Source organism: Schistocerca cancellata, chromosome 9 (genome assembly GCF_023864275.1).
Source record: "Schistocerca cancellata isolate TAMUIC-IGC-003103 chromosome 9, iqSchCanc2.1, whole genome shotgun sequence".
NCBI lineage: Eukaryota > Metazoa > Arthropoda > Insecta > Orthoptera > Acrididae > Schistocerca > Schistocerca cancellata.
The window spans coordinates 260,938,077-260,961,636 of record NC_064634.1 but is presented as its reverse complement, the minus strand read 5'-3'; the positions used below and the strand labels follow the sequence as shown (position 1 = coordinate 260,961,636).

At 39.4% G+C, this 23,560-nt stretch overlaps 1 protein-coding gene across 1 annotated transcript in view; it reads right to left on the bottom strand.

Annotated features, from left to right (window-relative positions):
• The window catches only part of LOC126100442 (NADH-ubiquinone oxidoreductase 49 kDa subunit-like), a 49,131-nt gene extending 26,688 nt beyond the window's left edge, over positions 1-22,443 (bottom strand). Inside the window, exons 1-3 of the mRNA XM_049911048.1 lie at positions 22,286-22,443; positions 21,639-21,864; positions 1,926-2,127 (exon numbers count right to left, since the gene is read on the bottom strand). Of these exons, the coding sequence (XP_049767005.1) occupies positions 1,926-2,127; positions 21,639-21,864; positions 22,286-22,386 (529 nt within the window). The 5' untranslated portion in view covers positions 22,387-22,443. The remainder of the gene's footprint in view (positions 1-1,925; positions 2,128-21,638; positions 21,865-22,285) is intronic.
• Positions 22,444-23,560: the final 1,117 nt, after the last annotated feature.

The window sequence follows — 23,560 nt, the reverse complement described above, 5'->3', positions numbered from 1 at the left end:
TACACTTATCAACAACTACTTTATCTTCGTGGGGCAGACATACAAACAGATCAGGGACATGACAATGGGAACCAAGATGGCTCCTTCCTGTGTTAATGTTTTCTTGGGTCACTTGGAGAGGGCTCTCCTGGGATCCTTAAGTCTTCAGCCCCTTGTATGCTTTCAATACATTGGTGATATCTTTGCCTTATGGACTCATGGTGGAGCTCTCTTGTTAAAATTTCTAGAATGTCTAAATACATTCTTCAAAATTTCGGATGGTCCTATTCCGAATCCCATGCTACTCTCCTTGATGCTGACCTCTTCCCCCACTGAGTGTCAGCTACACACTTTTGTTCACAAGAAACTTATTAACAAACAACAGTACTTGCATATTGACAGTTGCCATCGCTTTCATGTCAAACCTTCCTCCCACCAACTTAGGCATTTGCAGCAAAACATTTGTTCAGCTGCAAGCTCTTTACAGCCCCATTATCTCCTCAGCCTTGATTGGATGTAATTACCCCACCAGCCTAGTTCAAAAGCAGATTTCCTGAGCCATCACATCCAGACCTGGTGCTGCAGATCCCTCCTATAGACAACAGGAGTACACCTCTTGTCACTCACTACTATCCTAGTCTTAACTATATTAATCAGCTGCTTTGAGAAGGGTGAAATGAGGTCCACTCTGCTTGACAGTTTGCCCACAACTGGAATACCATTTTGTTGCGTCCCCCCCCCCCCCCCCACCACCACCTATACCAGATCTGTAACTGGCAACACATACGCTACCAAAGCAAGAGCCACCTATGAAACAAAACGTTACATACCAGCTGTCATGTAAACACTGTTCGATCTTTTACTTTGGTATGACTATCACCTAGTTATCAGTTAGGATGAATGAATGTAGGCACAAGGTGTACACTTTAACCTCCACATTTAAGCTTGCAGGTTTTCAAATTTCATCTGGTACCATCGCCAACAGTCAATCTTTCCTTCTTATCCCATCTGGCGAGTCTCCACCAACCCAGTGTTCTGGGCAACTGTTCAGTAACTCTCCCCATTTTCTAAATCTCACCTATTCTTTTCCTTCATACCTCTCTCTTCCTCTCCCTGAACCTTTCCGCTAGGAAGAGGAGCCACTGGCCCCATAAGCTTGCACATTTCCCTAATTTTTTTGTTTTCTCCTGCTGCCATTTGGTATGTAGAATGGTAGGCACAGAGGGGTGGGGAAAATGCCAGTGTGGAAGCCACCCAGCTGGAGGTCTACGAAACTCCACTACTGGGTGGTTTATTTGGTGGTGGCCATTCATTTGGATTGGTAGTTTATCCATTGTAATGTCAAAATAGAACACTGAAGTGGTTGCAGGGACAATTTTATTGATTAACATCTTCATGACTACCCTGCAGTTCAAACTTGAGTACTTTGCAGACTTCATCGTCCCCAGTGATGTGAATCTCACAGGTGGCTCTGCCTTTTGTAGGGTAGGAAGAGCTAGTGGATTCAGACTAGAAGTTGGTAGTGAGTGGATGGATGGATGGGAGAGGTATTGCACATCAGTCTTTCATAGAGGTATCACATATGAGTCTGGGTACTGGGTGCAGGAGGAGGACAGAAAAAGTCATATGTATCATCCTATAGCTTCTTACTCCCACTACCTATGTCAACCAAGATCACTAATCGCCCCAGTCATGTTGCAGCATCGGGAGACAGCAGCAAATGAGTGTGAATGCATGCATTGGTGTCACAGTCACACTGTGTCCACATTAACACAGACTGATATGTTAAACCAATACATCAACAACACCATAAAATTTGTGTGATATTGGGTAACTCATAATATCTGTCATTTTTAATTTGGTGTAATTTTTGGATCCCACAATAATCTCTAAACTGAACTATCATTCAATACATCCAAATAAAATTTGATGCTGCACTTACAAACCTCTTATGTACTTTGCCCTCTTTGGTACATCAATGTTCAACAACTTCTCTACTGCCAGAGAATAACACTGTTCATTGCACATCATTGAAACATAATCCAAACGATCGAAGTATGGTAAAGCCTGGGTGTAAGTCTTGTATTCAATCAACTTCTCTGTACCACGATGCAGCAAGCCAATGTGAGGATCTGCTCTAACCACAGTCTGAAACAAAAATAATTAAGTACTATTACCACACTGTTGTTCTAACACACCTGGGCACTAAGGCATATCTCCACTATACAGCATGAAACTACCACCTCATTGCAGCATCTCTCAGTAGATACAATGATTTTTTAATTAAATGAAATATGCCCAATATTTCTACAGTATATGAATTCCAGAGTAGTTCTGAAATATAACTGGATCCCACATATGAATCAAAAGGATGTCAGGTATCTGAACTCTCTTCAGAGACCAGGCTTGGGTTCAGTCCATCACAAGCCAGAAAAAGTGGGGGTAACTGAAAGACACCCAAAAAACTACTTTGTCCAGCTGCTGATAGTTTCATTGTGGGTGAAGTAGCCCCCCCCCCCCCCCCCCTCCCAATTCAAATTTAAAATCAGTGACTACTTGAGAGGCACTGTCGAGGAACTGTCAGACAAATGTGAATGCTAATTAGGGTGGGACACCTGGAATGTTTGCTGCTAAAACTGAGTAGAGAGAAACTAGAACATACAAAGGAAAAGTGAAAGGATGTAGAGCGATATTTTAGGAATCAATGAGACACAATGGCCAGATGAGAGAGCGTTTTGGATTAGGTATTATACATGTAAGAAAAGAAGATGTAAGAAAAGACATCATGACTCTTCAATGAATTGCATGGCCTTTATAGAGGGGTAGTAAAAACTGCAGAAAAATTACCAATATTTGAAAAAAGGTAGAACAAGGTAAGTGACAAAAATATTGAAAGTTAACAGAATAATACACATCAAGCAGAAAAATTGTTTAGAAATGTAAAGAGCTCAATAAAAATGTACACAAAAAATTACATGTGGGCAACACAAAATTGGAAACTAAATGTTGGACACAGGAGAAACTTCGTTGATGCTTGAGTACAAGGGGCATTAACTTCGGAAAATACTGAAACAAATAAAACATTAACATCTTCAACTACAGTTTGCTGCGAATGTCATCACTTAGGGCCTGGAAAAATGAACAATCTCTGAAAGGGTCATATTTACCTCTATGAAAAAATGAATGATGTAGCACTAGTTGTCTGCAAGTTATTAGTGATTCCAACAATAAGGAACGCCACATCACACCATCTATGAAACTTCGTATGAGACTTATCTTGTGTAAATTGTTATTGTGTGTCATGTTTAATAAATGCTACGTTTACCATGTTCCTATAGTGGTGATGAAACTATACAAACCCACAGTGCTAAAAAAAATGGATGAAACAACTCAAATTTCTGAAGTTTCAGGAGTAGTGAGACCATCAAGAGATGGTCTACCAATAACAACAAATACCTTGCTGCAACAACAGTTCGCATCTCACGAGGAGTGACACTATCAATAAAATCTCGTGCAACATCAACAGTTATTAGTATTGTCAGCTATATCCTCAGCAACACCTGTGGTTACACCATTTGTGTCATTTCAAGACAGCATTAATGACTGGAAAATGTACCTTTGTCAACTACAGCAAAATTCTGCCACTTTCAAGTTACATGATCATGATCTTCAGAAATCTATTCTTTTTTCCTTTGTTGTCTTGGAAGCAGTCTCTTCTTAGGAAACTGAGCATTTTGATGATCTCGATAGCCTGTCATTCTCCAGGATTGGTTAAGTAGTTTTTTAAAATCAATCAGAAAATGCTTACCATGTTTTCAGATCAGAATACTACTATCACCAGAAAATGCAATCTAAGTCGTACCCTCACTGTGCATCGTATCTTGAAGGACTGATCTGCTTTTACAGTTTGTCTCAATGAACACTTCAAGCATTCACTTGCTGATTCCCTAATCAGGGACTTTGTTATCCACCACACACCTGGCAAAGAAGGGAGCACTCAGAAATTAAGGTTTTTGGATCCGTCTATAGGTAAAATTCCCATAACTGTGACAACTTTTGAAATTGTACATGATACTGAAAGGCGCTGGCAAACACACTCCACAGTTTCCACATAGTGCACAGCTACAAAGGACAAACAACTGGTCCAGCCAGTAAGAAAGAGGGTTATAATTAGGAACAGAATACTTAAATAACCAGTCTCATGCAAGGGCTCCCCTGTGGAGCAAAATAAACTAACAACTTCTCAACAGTGTTCTTGAGATTCCAAATCTTCCCCAGGCTTTATTTTGGATTCTTGTTATCATTTAATGTTACGTACTAAAAGTTTCACCATCTCCTTGTGCCGAATATTTTGTACAGCACCCACACTTTCGGTGTCCTAAGCAATAACAAAATTTGATTCTACTTGGTCACATAAGCAGTGTTCAGAATTCTTATTCTTCTCACAAGGCCCGCAAGACATAAAATAGTGATTCGGTGCATAAAATTTGAACTTTAGTAAACCCGGAAATGGAAAATTCGCATTTTTAAGTACTAAAGGAGCAATATCGGTCTCTGGGATGAAACCAGGCGAACTCTTACACAGTTTGTCTGTGAACACTCAGCCAGCATACAAAGTGGGTGACCACAACGATCACAAAAGCCCAGGAATGCTACCTCTACGACGCAGAAATTGAACCAGCTGAGCCACTACCTGCCACTTTTAAGAAGGGCAGGGTTGGATATCACGCCTACCAGTTACTCCGACAGCAATTCCAAAAATATTTTACATATCACACCACTGGCAGTGTTCTATTCTTCATGCAGCAGACACATCCCCCAATGATCTCTAGAGCCACATAAGAGGGCCAGCACGGCAAGCTCTAGCAGATCTGCGCATTTGCGTTTGTATGTTCATCTGCTACAATCCAGCCCTTCACCAACGACCATTCCTGGAACTGGTACTGCTCCCTGATCTTTTACTTAACTGTTCTTGTGGATTGTGATGAACAAATGAGATGTTTACCACATTTACATAGTTATACTATGTACAGGGGGACAACTATTTAACTATATGAAATAAAATCATAATTTCTGAATGGTAGGCCATGGGTCATGATGGGAATTAGTATGGTTTGGTTTAGTGACGACGCCAATTTTCGTTTGGATGGGTCCGTCAATAAGCAAAACTGGTGCAATTGGGGGACTTGAGATCCCACATTTCGCAATCGAGTCTCTTCACCCTAAACGGGTAACTGAGGTGTGCAATGTCCAGTCACAGAATAATCGGTGCAATACTCCTTGATGGCATGGTAAGGTTCTGGAAGATGATTCCATCCCCGTTACCCAATGTGTCCCTGATTTCGACAAGATGTGGTTCATGAAGACAGAGCTCGACCCCACTGAAACAGGAGTGTCTGATGCCCTGGAGGAGCACTTTGGGGACCGCAGGTACCCAGAAGCCCCTGGCATGGGCCTCGATTGGCTGCCATACTCCCTGGATCTGGACAGATGCGACTACATTTTGTGGGGGCAATAATAAAGACAAGGTGTGCAGCAACAAGCCCAAAACCATTGCTGAACTGGAAACAGCCATTCAGGAGGTCATCGACAGCATCAATGTTCCAATACTTCAGCAGGTCATGCAGAATTTGACTATTCATCTGCGCCACATCATATCCAGTAATGGGCGGCATATCCAACATGTCATAACCAAAATCTGAGTAACTGTAGTGATGTTTACATGTTGAATAAAGCATGTGCACACCATATTTTGTAACTACTTTACGTATTTTTTCATGTAATTCAATAATTATAAACCTGTACTAGCTATTGGTTGGAAACAAACATATTTCCAGAATGAGATTTTTCACTCTGCAATGGAGCATGCACTGATGTAAAACTTCCTGGCAGATTAAAACTGTGTACCGGGCCGAGACGAACTCGCGACCCTTTCCTTTTACAGGCAAGTGCTCTACCAACCGACCTATCCAAGCAGACTCACGCCCTGTCCTCACAGCTTTAATTCTGCCAATACCTCGTCTCCTACCTTCCAAACTTCACAGAAGCTCTCCTGCGAAACTTGCACTCCTGGAAGAAAGGATATTGCAGGGATATGGCTTTGTCACAGCCTGGAGGATGTTTCCAGAATGAGATTGTCACTCTGCAGCAGAGTGTACGCTGATATGAAACTTCCCGCCAGATTAAAACTGTGTGCCGGGCCAAGACTCAAACTCAGGACCCTTGTCTTTTGCCGGCAAGTGCTCTACCAACTGATATACCAAAGTACAACTCACGCCCCGTGAGAAGTACTGGCGGAATTAAAGCTGTGAGGATGGAGTGTGAGTTGTGCTTGGGTAGCTCAGTTGGTAGAGCACTTGCCCACGAAAAGCAGGGGTCCCATATTTTAATATGCCAGGAAGTTTCATATCAGCACACACGCCATTGCAGAGTGAAAATTCTGGAAATATGATTGTTTCCAACCAATAGCTATCTGCCAGAAAGTTTCAACAAGCATATTATTTGCGACAAATTCTGAGAAGCAGTGATTAGAATACTCAGCTGCTTGAACAGGTTCCTACATGATGTTCTTGAATGTACACCACAAATTAATCTTATTTAACATTTCTCCGCTCTAAAAACTTTTGCTTCGTTTGAGGAGTTATTCCAGGATATGATCCTTTATGACATAATAAAACAAAACCAAGCAAAGTATGCAAGGTTTTTTATATTTATATCTCCTTCGACTGACATAATTCACATTGCAAATACAGACTTCAGTAATTTTGTGTTATGTCCTTCCCAACATTATTCATTATTGAGTTGTAATCCAAGAAATTTAACATTGTCAACCTCTTCTATCTGCATGTCTTCATATGTTATACACATGCTGGAAGGAAATCTCTTACAGGTTCTGAACAGTGTATAGTTGGTCTTTTCGAAGTTTAATTACACCACACGTAAGTTAGCACTAAACCATTCATTAATGTCAATGAAAATTTGATTAGCTGCCATTTCTAAATCTGTCTTGACTTGTTATTTACTGCAATGTTTGTATCATCTGCAAACAAAACACATTTAGCCTGTGGCAATATAACAGATGTTGTTGTTGTTGTTGTTGTGGTGGTCTTCAGTCCTGAGATTGGTTTGATGCAGCTCTCCACGCTACTCTATCCTGCGCAAGCTTCTTCATCTCCCAGTACCTACTGCAACCTACATCCTTCTGAATCTGCTTAGTGTATTCATCTATTGGTCTCCCTCTATGGTTTTTACCCTCTACGCTGCCCTCCAATACTAAATTTGCGATCCCTTGATGCCTCAGAACATGTCCTACCAACCGATCCCTTTTCTAGTCAAGTTGTGCCACAAACTCCTCTTCTCCCCAATCCTATTCAGTACCACCTCATTCATTATGTGATCTACCCATCTAATATTCAGCACTCTTCTGTAGCACCACATTTCGAAAGCTTCTATTCTCTTCTTAACCAAACTATTTATCGTCCATGTTTCACTTCCATACATGGCTACACTCCATACACATACTTTCAGAAACGATTTCCTGACACTTAAATCTATACTCAATGTTAACAAATTTATCTTCTTCAGAAACGCTTTCCTTGCCATTGCCAGTCTACATTTTATATCCTCTCTACTTCGACCATCATCAGTTACTTTGCTCCCCAAATAGCAAAACTCCTTTACTGCTTTAAGTGTCTCATTTCCTAATCTAATTCCCTCAGCATCACCCGACTTAATTTGACTACATTCCATTACTCTCTTTTTGCTTTTGTTGATGTTCATCTTATATCCTCCTTTCAAGACACTGTCCATTCCGTTCAACTGCTCTTCCAAGTCCTTTGCTGTCTCTGACAGGATTACAGTGTCATCGGCGAACCTCAACGTTTTTATTTGTTCTCCATGGATTTTAAGACCTGCTCCGAACTTTTCTTTTGTTTCCTTTACTGCTTGCTCAATATACAGATTGAATAACATCGGGGAGAGGCTACAACCCTGTCTCACTCCCTTCCCAACCACTGCTTCCCTTTCATGCGCCTCGACTCTTATAACTGCCATCTGGTTTCTGTACAAATTGTAAATAGCCTTTCGCTCCCTGTATTTTACCCCTGCCACCTTCAGAATTTGAAAGAGAGTATTCCAGTCAACATTGTCAAAAGCTTTCTCTAAGTCTACAAATGCTAGAAACGTAGGTTTGCCTTTTCTTAATCTAGCTTCTAAAATAAGTCGTAGGGTCAGAACTGCCTCACGTGTCCCCATATTTCTACAGAATCGAAACTGATCTTCCCCAAGGTTGGCTTCTACCAGTTTTTCCATTCGTCTGTAAAGAATTCGCGTTAGTATTTTGCAGCCGTGACTTTTTAAACTGATTGTTCGGTAATTTTCACACCTGTCAACACCTGCTTTCTTTGGGATTGGAATTATTATATTCTTCTTGAAGTCTGAGGGTATTTCGCCTGTCTCATACATTTTGCTCACCAGATGGTGGAGTTTTGTCAGGACTGGCTCTCCCAAGGCCGTGAGTAGTTCTAATGGAATGTTGTCTACTCCCGGGGCTTGTTTCGACTCAGGTCTTTCAGTGCTCTGTCAAACTCTTCACGCAGTATCGTATCTCCCATTTCACCTTCATCTACATCCTCTTCCATTTCCATAATATTGTCCTCAAGTACATCGCCCTTGTATAGACCCTCTATATACTCTTTCCACCTTTCTGCTTTCCCTTCTTTACTTAGAACTAGGTTTCCATCTGAGCTCTTGATATTCATACAAGTGGTTCTCTTTTCTCCAAAGGTCTCTTTAATTTTCCTGTAGGCAGTATCTATCTTACCTCTAGTGAGATAAGCCTCTATATCCTTACATTTGTCCTCTAGCCATGCCTGCTTAGCAATTTTGCACTTCCTGTCAATCTCATTTTTGAGACGTTTGTATTCCTTTTCGCCTGCTTCATTTACTGCATTTTTATATTTTCTCCCTTCATCAATTAAATTCAATATTTCTTCTGTCACCCAAGGATTCCTATTAGCCCTCGTCTTTTTACCTACTTGATCCTCTGCTGCCTTCACTACTTCATCCCTCAAAGCTACCCATTCTTCTTCTAGTGTATTTCTTTCCCCCATTCTTGTCAATTGTTCCCTTATGTTCTCCCTGAAACTCTGTACAACCTCTGGTTTAGTCAGTTTATCCAGGTCCCATCTCCTTAAATTCCCACCTTTTTGCAGTTTCTTCGGTTTTAATCTACAGTTCATAACCAATAGATTGTGGTCAGAGTCCTCATCTGCCCCTGGAAATGTCTTACAATTTAAAACCTGGTTCCTAAATCTCTGTCTTACCATTATATAATCTATCTGATACATTTTAGTATCTCCAGGGCTCTTCTATGTAACAACCTTCTTTGATGATTCTTGAACCAAGTGTTAGCTATGATTAAAAAAAAAAGTTATGCTCTGCGCAAAATTCTACCAGGCGGCTTCCTCTTTCATTTCTTACCCCCAATCCATATTCACTTACTACGTTTCCTTCTCTCCCTTTTCCTACTACCGAATTCCAGTCACCAATGACTATTAAATTTTCGTCTCCCTTCACTATCTGAATAATTTCTTTTATCTCATCATATATTTCATCAATTTCTTCGTCATCTGCAGAGCTAGTTGGCATATAGACTTGTACTACTGTCGTAGGCGTGGGCTTCGTGTCTATCTTGGCCACAACAATGCGTTCGCTGTGCTGTTTGTAGTAGCTTACCCGCATTCCTATGTTTTTTATTCATTATGTAACCTACTCCTGCATTACCCCTATTTGATTTTGTATTTATAACCCTGTATTCACCTGACCAAAAGTCTTGTTCCTCCCGCCACCGAACTACACTAATTCCAACTATATCCAACTTTAACCTATCCATTTCCCTTTTTAAATTTTCTAACCTACCTGTCCGATTAAGGGATCTGACATTCCACGCTCCGATCCGTAGAACGCCAGTTTTCTTTCTCCTGATAACGACGTCCTCCTGAGTAGTCCCCATCCGGAGATCCGAATGTGGGACTATTTTACCTCCGGAATATTTTACCCAAGAGCACGACATCATCATTTATTCATACGGTAAAGATGCATGCCCTCAGGAAAAATTACGGCCATAGTTTCCCCTTGCTTTCAGCCGTTCGCAGTACCAGCACAGCAGGGCCGTTTTGGTTAGTGTTACAAGGCCAGATCAGTCAATCATCCAGACTGTTGCCCCTGCAACTACTGAAAAGGCTGCTGCCCCTCTTCAGGAACCATAGAGTAACAGATGAGAGGTCATTAATGTACACAAGAGAAAGCAATGGACTCAAGATGGAACCTTGAGCAACACCACACGTAATTCCCAATCAGATGAAGACTGATTGCTTACTCCACAGGTATTTCACAATGATACCCTTCGTTTCCTGTTAGGTAAGACTCAAACCACTTCACAGCACTGCCAGTGACTCCATAGTAATCTAATTCACTTAAGAGAATGCTGTGATTCACAAAGTCACAGGCTTTTAACAGATCACACAAAATGCCAGCAGCCTCTGATTTGTTATCTATTGAATTAAGTACATTCTCACTGACTTTGTACATAACCTTCTGTATATCAAATCACTAAATGAACCCTAACTGTGACTTGGACAATATATTATTTGCAGTAACAACTTAAGATGATTGAATGCAACATTTTTAAATATTTTTGAAAAATCTGGCAAAAATGGAATTGGTCAATAGTTTAACACTATTTCTTCATCCCCTTTTGTAAAGAGGCATAACTTCAACATATTTTAGCCAGTCTGTAAATGTTCTGCTGTATAACTTAAGACAGAACTCAACTCATATGAACACTCTTTGATTAACTTTGTTTATATGATACAACAGCCACTACAATACTTTTATTATGGTTGTAACTTCTTAGGGACAAGTGAACGTCATTTAAATTTTACTAAAGTTATTTGTAGAGACTGGTCTCAGATATTCCATTGAACTGTTAACTGAACCTGGTAATCCCAAGCTGTCTACCAATGTCTCATTTATTTTTAGAGTTGTCTGTTCCTCTTCCTTTCTTGCCCCACCTGTCTGTCTTCACTATATCTAATCGTTTTTATTTTGTTGCTGATGTAATTATCTTTTTCTCATAATACAGCTGTTTATATTTCTGGATTACTTGCTTCAATATTTTGCAGTATTCTTTGTAAAGCATTACAATGCTAACATCAAAGCTGTTCCTAGATAGTAGATACAGTTACCTTTTTGTCCCACATATCTTTATCCCTTTTGAAATCCACGATTTACTTTTAGACTTCTGTTTGATTTGAGTTACCTTTAAGGGAAAATGAGGAAGTAACTTTATTAATTAATGTTTTGTATTTTTCATTTGAGTCAGAAAAATTGTAAATATCTAACCAGTTCATGTCTTTGAGCAATCTCCTAATATTCTCAATTTTTGACTGATTTATTTACCCTCCTGCACTCATTTTGCATAGATTTTCTGTCCTGGCAAGTTTCAACATCTAACATAAAATGTTGCAAGTCCCAATCACATAGCCCAATTACCACTGGTTTTGTGATATGACTTTTTAGCCAACGGCGTGCCATAGTGGTAGCACTGGTTCCCATCAGATCAGTTAAGCACTGTCAGGCTTGGCTAGCACTTGGATAGGTCACTGTCTGGGTCTGTCAAGTGCTGTTGGCAAGCGGGGTGCACTTTCCGCTTTCAGACCCTTTGAGGCCAATTGAGGAGCCACTTGACTGAGAAACAGTAGCAGCACTGGTCACGAAAACTGATAATGGCCACGAAAGTGGTGTGCTGATCACATGCCCCTCCATATCTGCAGCCAGTGACACCTAAGGGCTGAGAATGACATGGCAGCCAGCTGGTACTGTTAGGCCTTCAAGGACGGCGTTGTTTTTTGTTTGATATCCCTTTTCCCCCCTAGATTTGTCTACAATGGTATTATCAATAACATGCTCAGAGAATTCACATACTCTAATGCTAAGTCCACAGTAGGAATTAAATTGAATCACAGTGCAATAATTGTTCACTGACAAGAGCTTTTTAACAGACCCACATTAAGTCACCAGCAACCATTATTTCTTTTTTACTGTGAGATTGACAACAGAGCTTCCAAATTTTTTTATGAAGAGAAAGTTTCTTGCAGGCGTTCTGTGCATACTTACTATTATGAAGAACTTATTACGAAATACTACTACTGTTGCCCAAGCTGCTCTGATCAAAATTTATTAATATCAACATTCTTTAAATTAAAACAGTGTCTGACAAATGTGGCAACTCCTCCTTTCTCCATATTATCTGCACAGACTTAAGAAGCTAACTTAAATCCTGTAATATTTCACATATACTTCATTAAACAAAGTCATCTCGCATAGTCCATATCAATCCAGGCAGACTAGGAAAAAAATCTTACCTTCGCAGTCTCAATGTTATTTAAATTAGCACGTTAAAATGAAGGATTAAGTATTTTTCTGCTCTAGATACAGCCCTCCAAAGATGACACTGCATACTATTTTGAAGATGCAAATATCGGAAAAAAATTTAAAATGTTGTATCACTGAAACAGTTCTAGATATTTTGTTGGTTTTTTTTTAATTGAAAGATAACTGCTTTATGATTACAAAGAAATTATCCATTTGGAGTTATCTGTCAAAGCTCTTTGACTATAGTGTTCTGAACTTTTTTTTATAATTTATGAAAAAAAAAATTCCAAAAATGCCAATCCATAAAATTTTTATTTTTTTCTGTTGTTAGTACCAGTTTTTGACTGAACAGGTTTTATAAACAATTGAAATTTTTTTTATGGACATAAAACCTGTTTTATTACCACATTATCATATAACAGTCTCTTAAAAATCAAAACTTAGCCTTATTTAACATAATTTTAGTTTTGAAAGATGCGTAAGAGACTCATTTTTCAAGCATTTTAAGTAGTTCCAAAATGTATGTGAAAGGTCCAAAGACTTAAAGATTTCAATTTATACAACTTCTGTGCACTCTGTTTTTTTACCAAAATTAGCGTCAATGAACTATAAATGTGTTCCGCAGCTTCAGTATCTTCCTCTGATATAGAGTGATGCCTTCCTGTTGAACCAATAAGAATTGGAGCACTTACAATCTTCAAAACATTGTGAACAGGAAGTGACCACTGATGGCATTGTTGCTGTCCTTCTGGAGCCTATAATCTCTGAAATCCACTTCTCACAGTCATACACACACACGCCACAAACATCCCCCTGTTCTCAGAGTGTGTAGTTGAATATTATCCTTCTGTTTCTGAAGTGTTGGCCGAACAAACAAAATTTCTTCTTTCTTGCTCTTTAAAATGTGTGCAATATGAGTTCACACATCACCGTGTCCAAAAAAGTGTCTTCTGAATTCCTTTCACAGGAGTAGTTTGATTAGACCATTCTTTTTTCTGTCCATGGAATTCTTTTGCTTCCTCTTTGGACAAAAGAATGAGGGCTGTGGATGAAGGTTTCACGACTCTCGTAAAATCCTCAGCATTCTGGATTACAGCTGTATTTGGTCTGGAAAGATTACATTTTGTAGCATGGTGCTTAACAGGCCTCCTACACCATCACAAGGCCCCTTCCCGTGACCAGTAGCACTATATACCCAGCCACTTGGCACAAGCGACTTACTCAATTCAAACAGCTGGTAATGATTTTTAAAATGACTAGGAGCACCATCAGAAATAATAATGATCTTCTCTGCCCCTTTTTGCAGTTCAAGAATTTTCCGAATTGCTAGCAAAGCATCTGTGTCATCACTTATAACTGCAACACTTGTGGTCTTGTTTTGAAAATATGTCACTCATGTAAAAACTGAAACTTGGTCATTACTGCAATGATACCCTTGTCCTCCTTGTGGGAGAATTACAGACCAGTTCCCAGCAAAATCACAGTGAAACACTAAACACAGTTCTTCAGTCCGTACACACCCTTTCACTTCTACAACGTGGTGCTGTTCCAATTTCTTCAGATGCTGGCGTGCTACTGCCTCCACTGACTATTTACCAAGTTCATCAATGAAACTGTCAAAGGCAACAGTTTTCTTAATTAGTTTATTTTCCTCCCATGTCACATATGTAATTTCTACAGAGTTATCTGCTACGTCTTCCAGGCCAAGTGTCTGTGAAGACAGTCCTCCCTTCCCAGGGCAATCACCACATTCTTGAAACAAAAAAGTCTCTTGTTTTATGTCACAGACTACTAATGACTTCACACGCTCAACCAAGGAGCCATATGTCACGTGCTACATTAAATTCTTCATAGTTAGCACATAAAGTTAAAAATTCATGCAGTATACACATAAACAGACATCTCTAGGTGGGTGTGGAACTAACCACTTAGGTCGTAGTGCATAAAATTTTGATCTTCCAGTATGTGAAGTTGTATAGTTGCTCTTATAAACTGTAAAGGTTTCTTTAATACTGCGAGTCATGTACCTCTTCACTTGCACAACGTTTTTTACTTTCAACTGTTACAGTTACAGTGTCTTTTTTGTTGGCACTCTGGCAAGAACAGTCCCATTTATCTGCCATTCAAATGACTTCACTATTTAAACTGCTTCTACAGGATGACCACAATAGGGATCTGATCTGCCAAAGACTCCTTTTACAAACCTCACATTTCTTTATTTGTCTACATGTACTTTGATACTGATGGAATGTGGTTCAAAATTGTTTTCTCTGAAAATGTCTCTGGAATAATAGTTAAAACTTGCACCTTTTCACTGTAGGATGCACAATATTCATCAGCTGAATTGATATTTGTGAAAAATTCCTGGCAAGAGGTGCAAGAGTGCTTTGGTTTATTTTCTTTTGAAGATGGAATTTCTACTTAAAAGAGTGTGGCCAGTTTTGCTATAGTGTACTCATCCATAGCTTTAGTAATTTCTCTGCACTTTCTTGATGCGCAGAGCTTATGACTCGACTTCACTGACCTTGGTTTCTTAACAGGACTAACACCTACCTCTGTAGTTGACTGATTCAGGGTGTTTAATTCTTCCTCTACTGATGCAAAATCTGCATCATCTGCACCATGGGAGGCTTCACCTTGTTCAGATCTATCATTGCTGTTATTCTGTCAAAACATTTACAACACAAAAAGTCGCCATTGGAAACATCTTCACTTTGAAACGATCCTACAAATGAGAAAACTTATTCTCAACCTGAACAAAGTCTGTTTTTTTTATGGTTATGCAAATAGTCAGCACACTTCACTCTCCTGTGGCTCGAGTCAGAAGACAGTCATTTTCACACAACACACTGCAACTGTGTCAACTGGGCAAATTCCTCAAGAAAACACAGAACTCAATGGATAGTCTCAGATTTCTTAGAAGCTTCTTCTGTAAACAAATTAGCACTGAACAACTACAATACAGAAACCTGAAATGAACAACCCAGAGAAACTGACAAGAAACTACAAGAAAGTTTAAGAAATATCTGCAACAATGAAAGTGAAAACAAGTAACTGCAATGAAGAAAGTTTAAGAAATAACTACAAAGACAACAGAAACAAACATTGTAACAAAGTAATTAGTAAGAAACATCTTCAGTGAAGACATAGAAAGTTAAAAAAAAATATTTTTTAAAATAAAACCTGTCCAGCTTAAAAGTGGAAGCTCTCCTTTACAGAGAATATGGTACTAATGGTACTATTCAACAGAAAAAAATTAACTTTTCTGGATTGACATTTTTTAGGAAAAAAATTTCTATAAATTATGAAAAAAAATTCAAAAGGCAAGAGTAAAAGAACTTTGACAGATATATCCAAACGAAGGATACCATTGTAATCATAAAGTAATTTATCTTTCAAATAAATCAATTTATCTTTCAAATAAAAAAAACTCTAACAAAAAATCTAGAACTGTTACAGAGATACAGCATTTTAGAAAAATTTCCGAAATTCGCATCTTCAAAATAGTGTTCATAGTGTCATCTTTGGAGGCCTGTATCTCGGGGCAGGAATTTTTTTGGAGAAAACAAAAAAAAACAAGTTTCTTTCTTACTCCTGAATTTTGACATATGCTAAATTCAATAACATCTGAAACGGTGAAAATAGCCCCCTTGCCTGAGTGATATGGATTATGCCACCTACACTGTGCATTACATTTATGTTATGAGTAATATTATGTAGTCAGTGGAGAATATCTATCCTTAAGAAGGAGCAAGCTCCAGTACGCACACTGGTATTGCTGGACAAAACACACTGTTTTCCAAACAACTTACTGGAAAGAAGCTCGCTAATGTCACACCTCTCAATCATCACACAAGTGCAAAAATAACAGATGTTGGGAAAAGTACATTTAGATGCTATAAGTGAGCAAAGTCAGTTGACACAAGGAAAGTCACAGCACAAGACTGAATATTTGTTGGATTTTATAATGAATACTCAGAAGAACTAGCGTCTCATCTAGTGGCGGTTATCATAGACTACTGATAGTTAGTTTCTCATGTCATTAAAACAGTCACCCTAGTTTTTAAGAAGGCTTAGTGGATAGCTTCAAAGAAATAACAGATGTATCTCACTTTCAACAATCTGTTATAAAACCATGGAAAATGGGTAGTGGTAGCGTATAGCGACTTTTTACAACTAACTATGTTGTTCGACAACTGCTACAGAACAACCAACAACTGCTCTGGAACAACTGTCCAATCATAGCAGAAACAAATGTAGAGGGCGGGGCGTGTTAATTGCAGCGAAGCCTGTGCACGAACACTGTATGTATTCGACAGTTCATGTAGAATGGAGTCTGATGAAGTTGGTTGTGGAACCATTAGTGTGACATTCCGTGTGGTATAGCAACATGTCTCCAACACATCATTTGAGCAATTGGACAGCTTGAAGCTGGTCAGTGTGTCACTATTGTGGCACAGAAATTGGTATGTCCATAAGTGTCATCTCACAATTAGGCATGATGAAGGTGGAAATCTTATGTAAAAGCATATTGTTGGTCACAGACAGACCACTACATTGTAAAAGGATCGGTAAGTAGCCCTAATGGCTAAAAGGAACAGATGTCTCGCACTCCTAGGCCGATTGTTGCAGATCTTGCAACAGCTACTGATAAATATCTCTGCCAGAACATTTTAACAGTGATTATATCAGGGTGGTTTGCATACTCAAGAGCCTCTTAAATGCACCCCACTATAACCATGCCATCATCAAGAAAGAGTTCATTGGTGCAGGGAGCATGTTGGGTGGTGTCAGCAACAGTAGTCCAGAATGATGTTCTCCAATTAATCCCGGTTAACAGTGGCAATGATTCTGGCCACCAGTTAGTGTGGACAGAGAGTGGAACATGTTATACAAAACAGAATGTTCATGAATATCAACAGTATGGTCTAGGCATTTTGGTGTGGGCTGGCATTATCTACAATGGCCGAACACCATAGTGTATCTTTGCGCAAGGTACCATTACGGCACAGTGGTATAGAAGGGATATTATTCCAGATCATGTCCACCTGGTTATGGGTGCATAAGGTCCCAACTGTTTGTGGATGACAATTCCTTGCCACAGAGGCCTTGAAGTGTCAGATACACTGGAAAGAGAAGATACTGGATGTATTGAACAGCCACATACTCCCTGGCTCTAAGTCATTTAGAGTATCCTGGGATGCTCTTGGCATGTGTGTTTCCCACCGAACACTCCATCTGTGCTCAATGCAAAAACTGAAATTTTGCCTGGAGAGAGGAGTGAGACAATGTCCATCAAGAACTCCTTTGACAGTCGGTAGCCTGTGTAATGGGTGCAATATGTGCACCAGTGCCCAATGAGCACGTATTCATTACCATGAATCCTATATCAACCTTTATGTTGGGGGTCTGACCTAAGTCAAATGTGAATTTCTTGTATCTGTTACCCTGCTTTCTCATCTGGTGAAATCTGTGCCATGTTTCATTATAAATAAACCACTCCATCTCTATTCCATATGTAGTGTGTTTAATGTAGTGTACCATTACCTGTGAGTATTCCTGTCGAACAATGCGTATTCTCTTTTCCTTAGCATTTGTCAAGCAGTGTATTACACTACTAGAATTCACATGAATTCTAGAAGTATCAATCAAGTAAAATCAGCTTGCTCTGAAAGGGCGTAGATGAAGATAACAGAATTAAAATAATGTTTCTTGTCTAGTAACAAGCCTTCAATACAGCCCCATCCTCTTCATTCCCTTTTATCCATCATTGTCACATTTGGCACTTAACCCCTCCCCCCTTTTCCACCATTATTCGGTTTTGTTCCTGTCCATATTCCTTCTTAAGTGGTCTTCACGTTTTTCTGTTTTGTTCCAGCCCAGATGCCTTCTTAAACTGATGTTACTTGAGTCAATCAAACTTGCCCTCAAATTTGGACTCCATCATTTGTTTTGACATTGTTTCGTCTTCCATTCTCTTTACATTCCTAAACCATTTTAACTTACTCTTCTCAATTCTATCCCTCAACTGTTCTATTCTATTCTATTCCAATTTCCTTCCTAACATCTTCATTTTTCACTCTGTCTCCCCTCATTTTCCCTAACACAACTCTTAGGATTTTCATTTCACTGTTTTGGATTCTACTCATGCAGGTCTCCAATGTATATGTCAATAGGGGTCTAAAATATGTCTTTTACATCACTTCCCCACACTTCATTGGCGACTCCCTTCCCCAGACTAAGCTCTTCACTCTCTGGTAAAATGCAGTGCTCTCTTGTACCCTATTGCTAATTTCTTCCTCCAACCTTTTACTCCACATTATTTCACTTCCTGAATATTTCAGTTTTTTGCAAATTCACTTTTCTTGTCCTTTATTGCTAATATGACCTTTCCCTTCTCTGCCTCCTCTGGTTACCTCCACTGTCTTACTTTTTTCCCCCACATTGCATTTCAGGCCAGGCTTCTTAATGTTTTGTCTCTGCAACACAGTATCAGCAGCAAACAGTGTTTACTTCATCTCTCTTCTTTTATGAGCTGCTTTGGTCCCTTTCAAAATTTTATCCATCACCATAACAAACAATAATGGTGATACCACTCCCTTGTCTCAACCTCATAATACTCCTCCTTCAAACTGTGATCTGAACATAGCAGAAACTTTTCCTACATTGCTTGAAGAATTTCAATTGTTAGTTTTCCACTTCCCTCTCTCTCCTAGGTCTCCCACACCCTTCCTTGGGCAAAATATTTTATGCCTACACTAAGTAAAGAGATGTCACCATCAATCTTCCACAAACTCCCTGACTTTCCATCATCTGTCTCATACTGAAGTTGGGTCCACTTTCATTCTACCATGTCAAAAGCCATGTTCCTCTTGCAACTGGCTTTCCTTTCTGTCAATCTTCTTTTCAGTATCCTGTCCACGATTTTTACTACTTGTGATGCAAGAGTGCTCCCTCTATTGTTACTACATACTTTTCTGTCTCCCTCATTTAAAAACAGAATTACTGTTTCCTCCCCGTTCTTCAGGCACACATTTCTACATCCTTATGCATCTTAGCAATCTATATAACCATTGTAGCCCAGTAAGTCCAGTAGCCTTTATCATAACTTACTTCATCTATCCCAGATGCCTTTCCTGTTTTCATTCTCCTAACTGCTAGTTCCACTTCAAACATTGCAATATCTTTCCTTCTTCCAGATCTATGTCTGTCCACAATACAGTTATTCCATCTTCATTGCTATTTTTCCACCTTTCGTAGTTTGCCAAAGTATTCTTTCTATCTTTCCTTTCTCTCTCTTGTGATATTGAAGTGTAAATGTGAAGGGACACTTACAGCACAAAAGGATACAGGCCGATCTCTTCTGTTTACCGACAGAGACGGCGACAGCTGAAAAATGCCGTAATGTGTAATAGGCAGACGCCTATCCAGACCATCACACAGGAATTGCCAGCTGCATCAGGCTCCACTGCAAGTAATATGACAGTTAGGCGGGAAGTGAGAAAACTTGGATTTCATGGTCGAGTGGCTGCTCATAAGCCATACATCATGCTGTTAAATGCCAAATGACACCTCGCTTGGTGTAAGGAGCGTACACATTGGACAATTTAACAGGTTGTGTGGAGTGACGAGTCACGGTACACAATTTAGCGATCCGATGGCAGGATGTGGGGCAGGATGTGGGTATGGCGAACGCCCAGTGAACGTTATCTGCCAGCGTGCATAGTGCCAACAGTAAATTTCAGAGGCAGTGGTGTTATGGTGTGGTGGGTTTTTCATGGAGGAGGATTGCACCCTTTGTTGTTTTGCAAGGCTCTATCACAGCACAGGCCTACATTGATGTTTTGGAATGCCAACTTCGTGCCAGTCCTTACTGACCGACATCAATAACTCTCCTCAGTGCAGCACTTCATGAAGAATGGGCTGCCATTCCCCAAAAAACCTTCCAGCACCTGATTGAGCATATGAGCACTGAACATATGCGAGAGTGGAAGCTGTCATCAAGGCTAAGTGTGGGCCAACACCATATTGAATTCCAGCATTACTGAGTGAAGGTGCCACAAACTTTTAAGTCATTTTCCGCCAGGTGTCCGGATACTCTTGATCATGTACCGGTAGTGTATATAGCTGAACCACAGCTATCAATAAAAAAGAAATACCAACACCTACAGCTCCAAAAATTGGAAGCACAACCCCAACAACTCAAAAACCCAAATTCTCCACATTCAATACATGAATTAAAACACAACCGACCAACCATAAATATATAACAGACAAAACATCACAATTACTATAAAATAAACCCAAAACAATAATTAGTTACCAACAAAAACCTAAGGCAATACCATCTAGGTTGGCCACCACAGGCACACACGCCCTCCCCACCCCCCACACATTTATATAAGCGCCATCAAACAATCAAATATAACAAACTCACAACACATCACATCATAGTGATACCACAAACCGTATCATCATTAGGTCACGCGTCAAAGCAGACGAGCAGAATCTGATGCTTCCCTTAACCCAAAACCTCTGTACGAGTTCTGATTATACAGACATTTATATATCAACAATCGAACTATTGGGATTCCTGGGGGAATAGGGGTTATGGGCAGAGATATTATTAATACTGCATTCAAACATATAAATAACTTGAATGTATCAGACCACTGTGTGATAATAGGGGGTTTCCACTGGGGATATACCATAAATATAACTGAGAAACATAATGTGTGTGTGTGTGTGTGTGTGTGTGTGTGTGTGTGTGTGTGTGTGTGTGTGTGTCATGAAAATTTATTTACTCTACCAACTCGCAACCATACTGTCACCTTGTGATCTGGCCTACATCAATGGTTTCACTACATATCAGTCTGCCACTATACATCAAGCAGACTGTATCACTATCTTCTGCATCTGCTTTTCATTGAAACTCTTGATACTAAAGTATTAACCTGGGAACAGTTGAGAAAATTATTACATCGAATTTTGAAAAACTGAAATATAATGCTGTAACAGCATAACTTTTCTTTCTTAGTGAGAGGGGTGCTGTAACAATGAAAATCAAACATATTGGGAAAAATTAAAAAAAAAACATTTGAGTATCCTTTAATTATTTCATGTATTCATTAATTAAATCCATTTCTATCAATAGTATGAATACTTCGCTGAAACCAGCTAGCGAGCATTTAAAATATACAATCAAGGGAAAAAGCTTGCTTTACCTCTCCATCCAACTCGAGTACAAGTCGTAGTACACCGTGTGCCGCTGGATGCTGTGGTCCAAAGTTGAGGGTCATATTTTGCACAGTCTTCTCGACTGGAGCAAGTTTGTTGTTGTATGGAGGCATTTTCCATTTTGCAGTGATTTCATTTGGGTACATTACTGGTCCTTCAAACTGCTTCATGTATTCTGGATCAGGAAACCATTTCTTTGCACCCCTATTTTGGCTGTATAAAATCGATGCACATTAATTAATTTTTCCGTCTGTTACTGTACTCCATAAACACTACTGTATCTAACACAGAATCTACACAACCCCTTCGGCTGTTGAAAGGGCATCTTTCTGCTGCCAACAGATGTAAAACGGACAAGACTGACTGAAAAACTTAACGCTGATTTGTAACATTATCGGAAAGGTTAAGATGGTCGTCGTAAAACTTGACGAACAGATGCTGCAATTAATAACGTACCTAGAGCATGAAAACAATATAAGCATGCACAAACTATATGGAGAAATCCCTGTTTGTTGACAGAAACGGCCGTTTTTGCAGAATTCGCAGCAGACAGAGTGCGTGCAGAAACATTTTTGAATAACACATGTATCATACTGAACAACAGTGTCAGTAAGTTCTCATTGACAAATCATACCCAGCAAAATAAATAGGTGCCCCATTTTGAAATAACACTTTTCCACCGCCATTAAAATGTAAAACCCCCTTCCGCAACACAGTGCCCACAACACCAGCCATGACTATCCAAAGCCTAGCACTGAAAAGAAACTTCTTCCACGACTATTAAAAACCAACCGTAGGCAAAACTCGCTGCGCAGATACCTGCGCAAATATGTGTGCTGCAAATATGGCACGTACACACGACACATATTTTCTACGTTTCAGACGTGTCTGAGACTCAGTACATTCTTAGGAATTATATACACAGTCAATGACCTATAGTACATTTTGTTTTTAAGTCAAGATTTTCAATTCTCTGTCTGAACTTTTGCAACTGAATAAAAAATTTTGTTCTGAACTCTAGTCAGGGACTCATAATATGGGTGGGAAGTTTTACTTCGAGTATTGTGGTAGTGCATTCTACAGTTACCTCTAAACCAAAAGTGTCCATGCCTAAGGGCAAGGCGGATCACTCCCTCGCTCCTACAACACAGGGAAAGAGAAAAATATAGCATAATAAGGTATATTTCTTTCCAGAAAATGATTTCAAAGACTGTATGGCGCAGGTTTTTAACAGACTTGGAACTGGAACGTTTTTATGGTTACCAGTACTTACAAATCGCCACTCGTCTTCCAAAATATTAAAAATACTTGTCACCCCTCCCCCAGTTTGGTCCCCCTTCCCTTCAGCAAACCATTGTACAGAAGCTCTTGCTCTAAATCATTCTCGTCATGAACTACTTATGATATTAGAAAGTAAAAGAAGTGCAAAAATAACTACATCCATTACACACTCTTTCAAGATCTTCTACTATCAGCTTAACACAATATTCTACCTGCACTCTTCCTTAGAACAAATAGGGACTACATTTTTGTTTTTATTTTATTTATTTATTTTTTTCTTGCTACGCTGTCACATCTCACATTACGTTATGGTATAGGACAGTACTGAGTGAAAATATGCTAAAAATACCACGGCGCCAGACCGAATAACTTTCGTTACTTTCCCTAGATTTTAGCTGTAAACATCCTGCAGAGATTTCTTTTTTCTTGTGTACCGTTTCTCTATCTGCCGTGATTTCTCTGTTAAAGAAATCCACCTCTGTATCTGTGCTTTTAATTTTCCACAGACTTCTGTGACTCCTATACATTTAGATTGTTCTGCAATAAACTTTCCAGAACACTGACATGCATCTGCCATTTTTACATTCACTGTGCACACCACCGATCTGGTGCATACGCAGACGAGAAA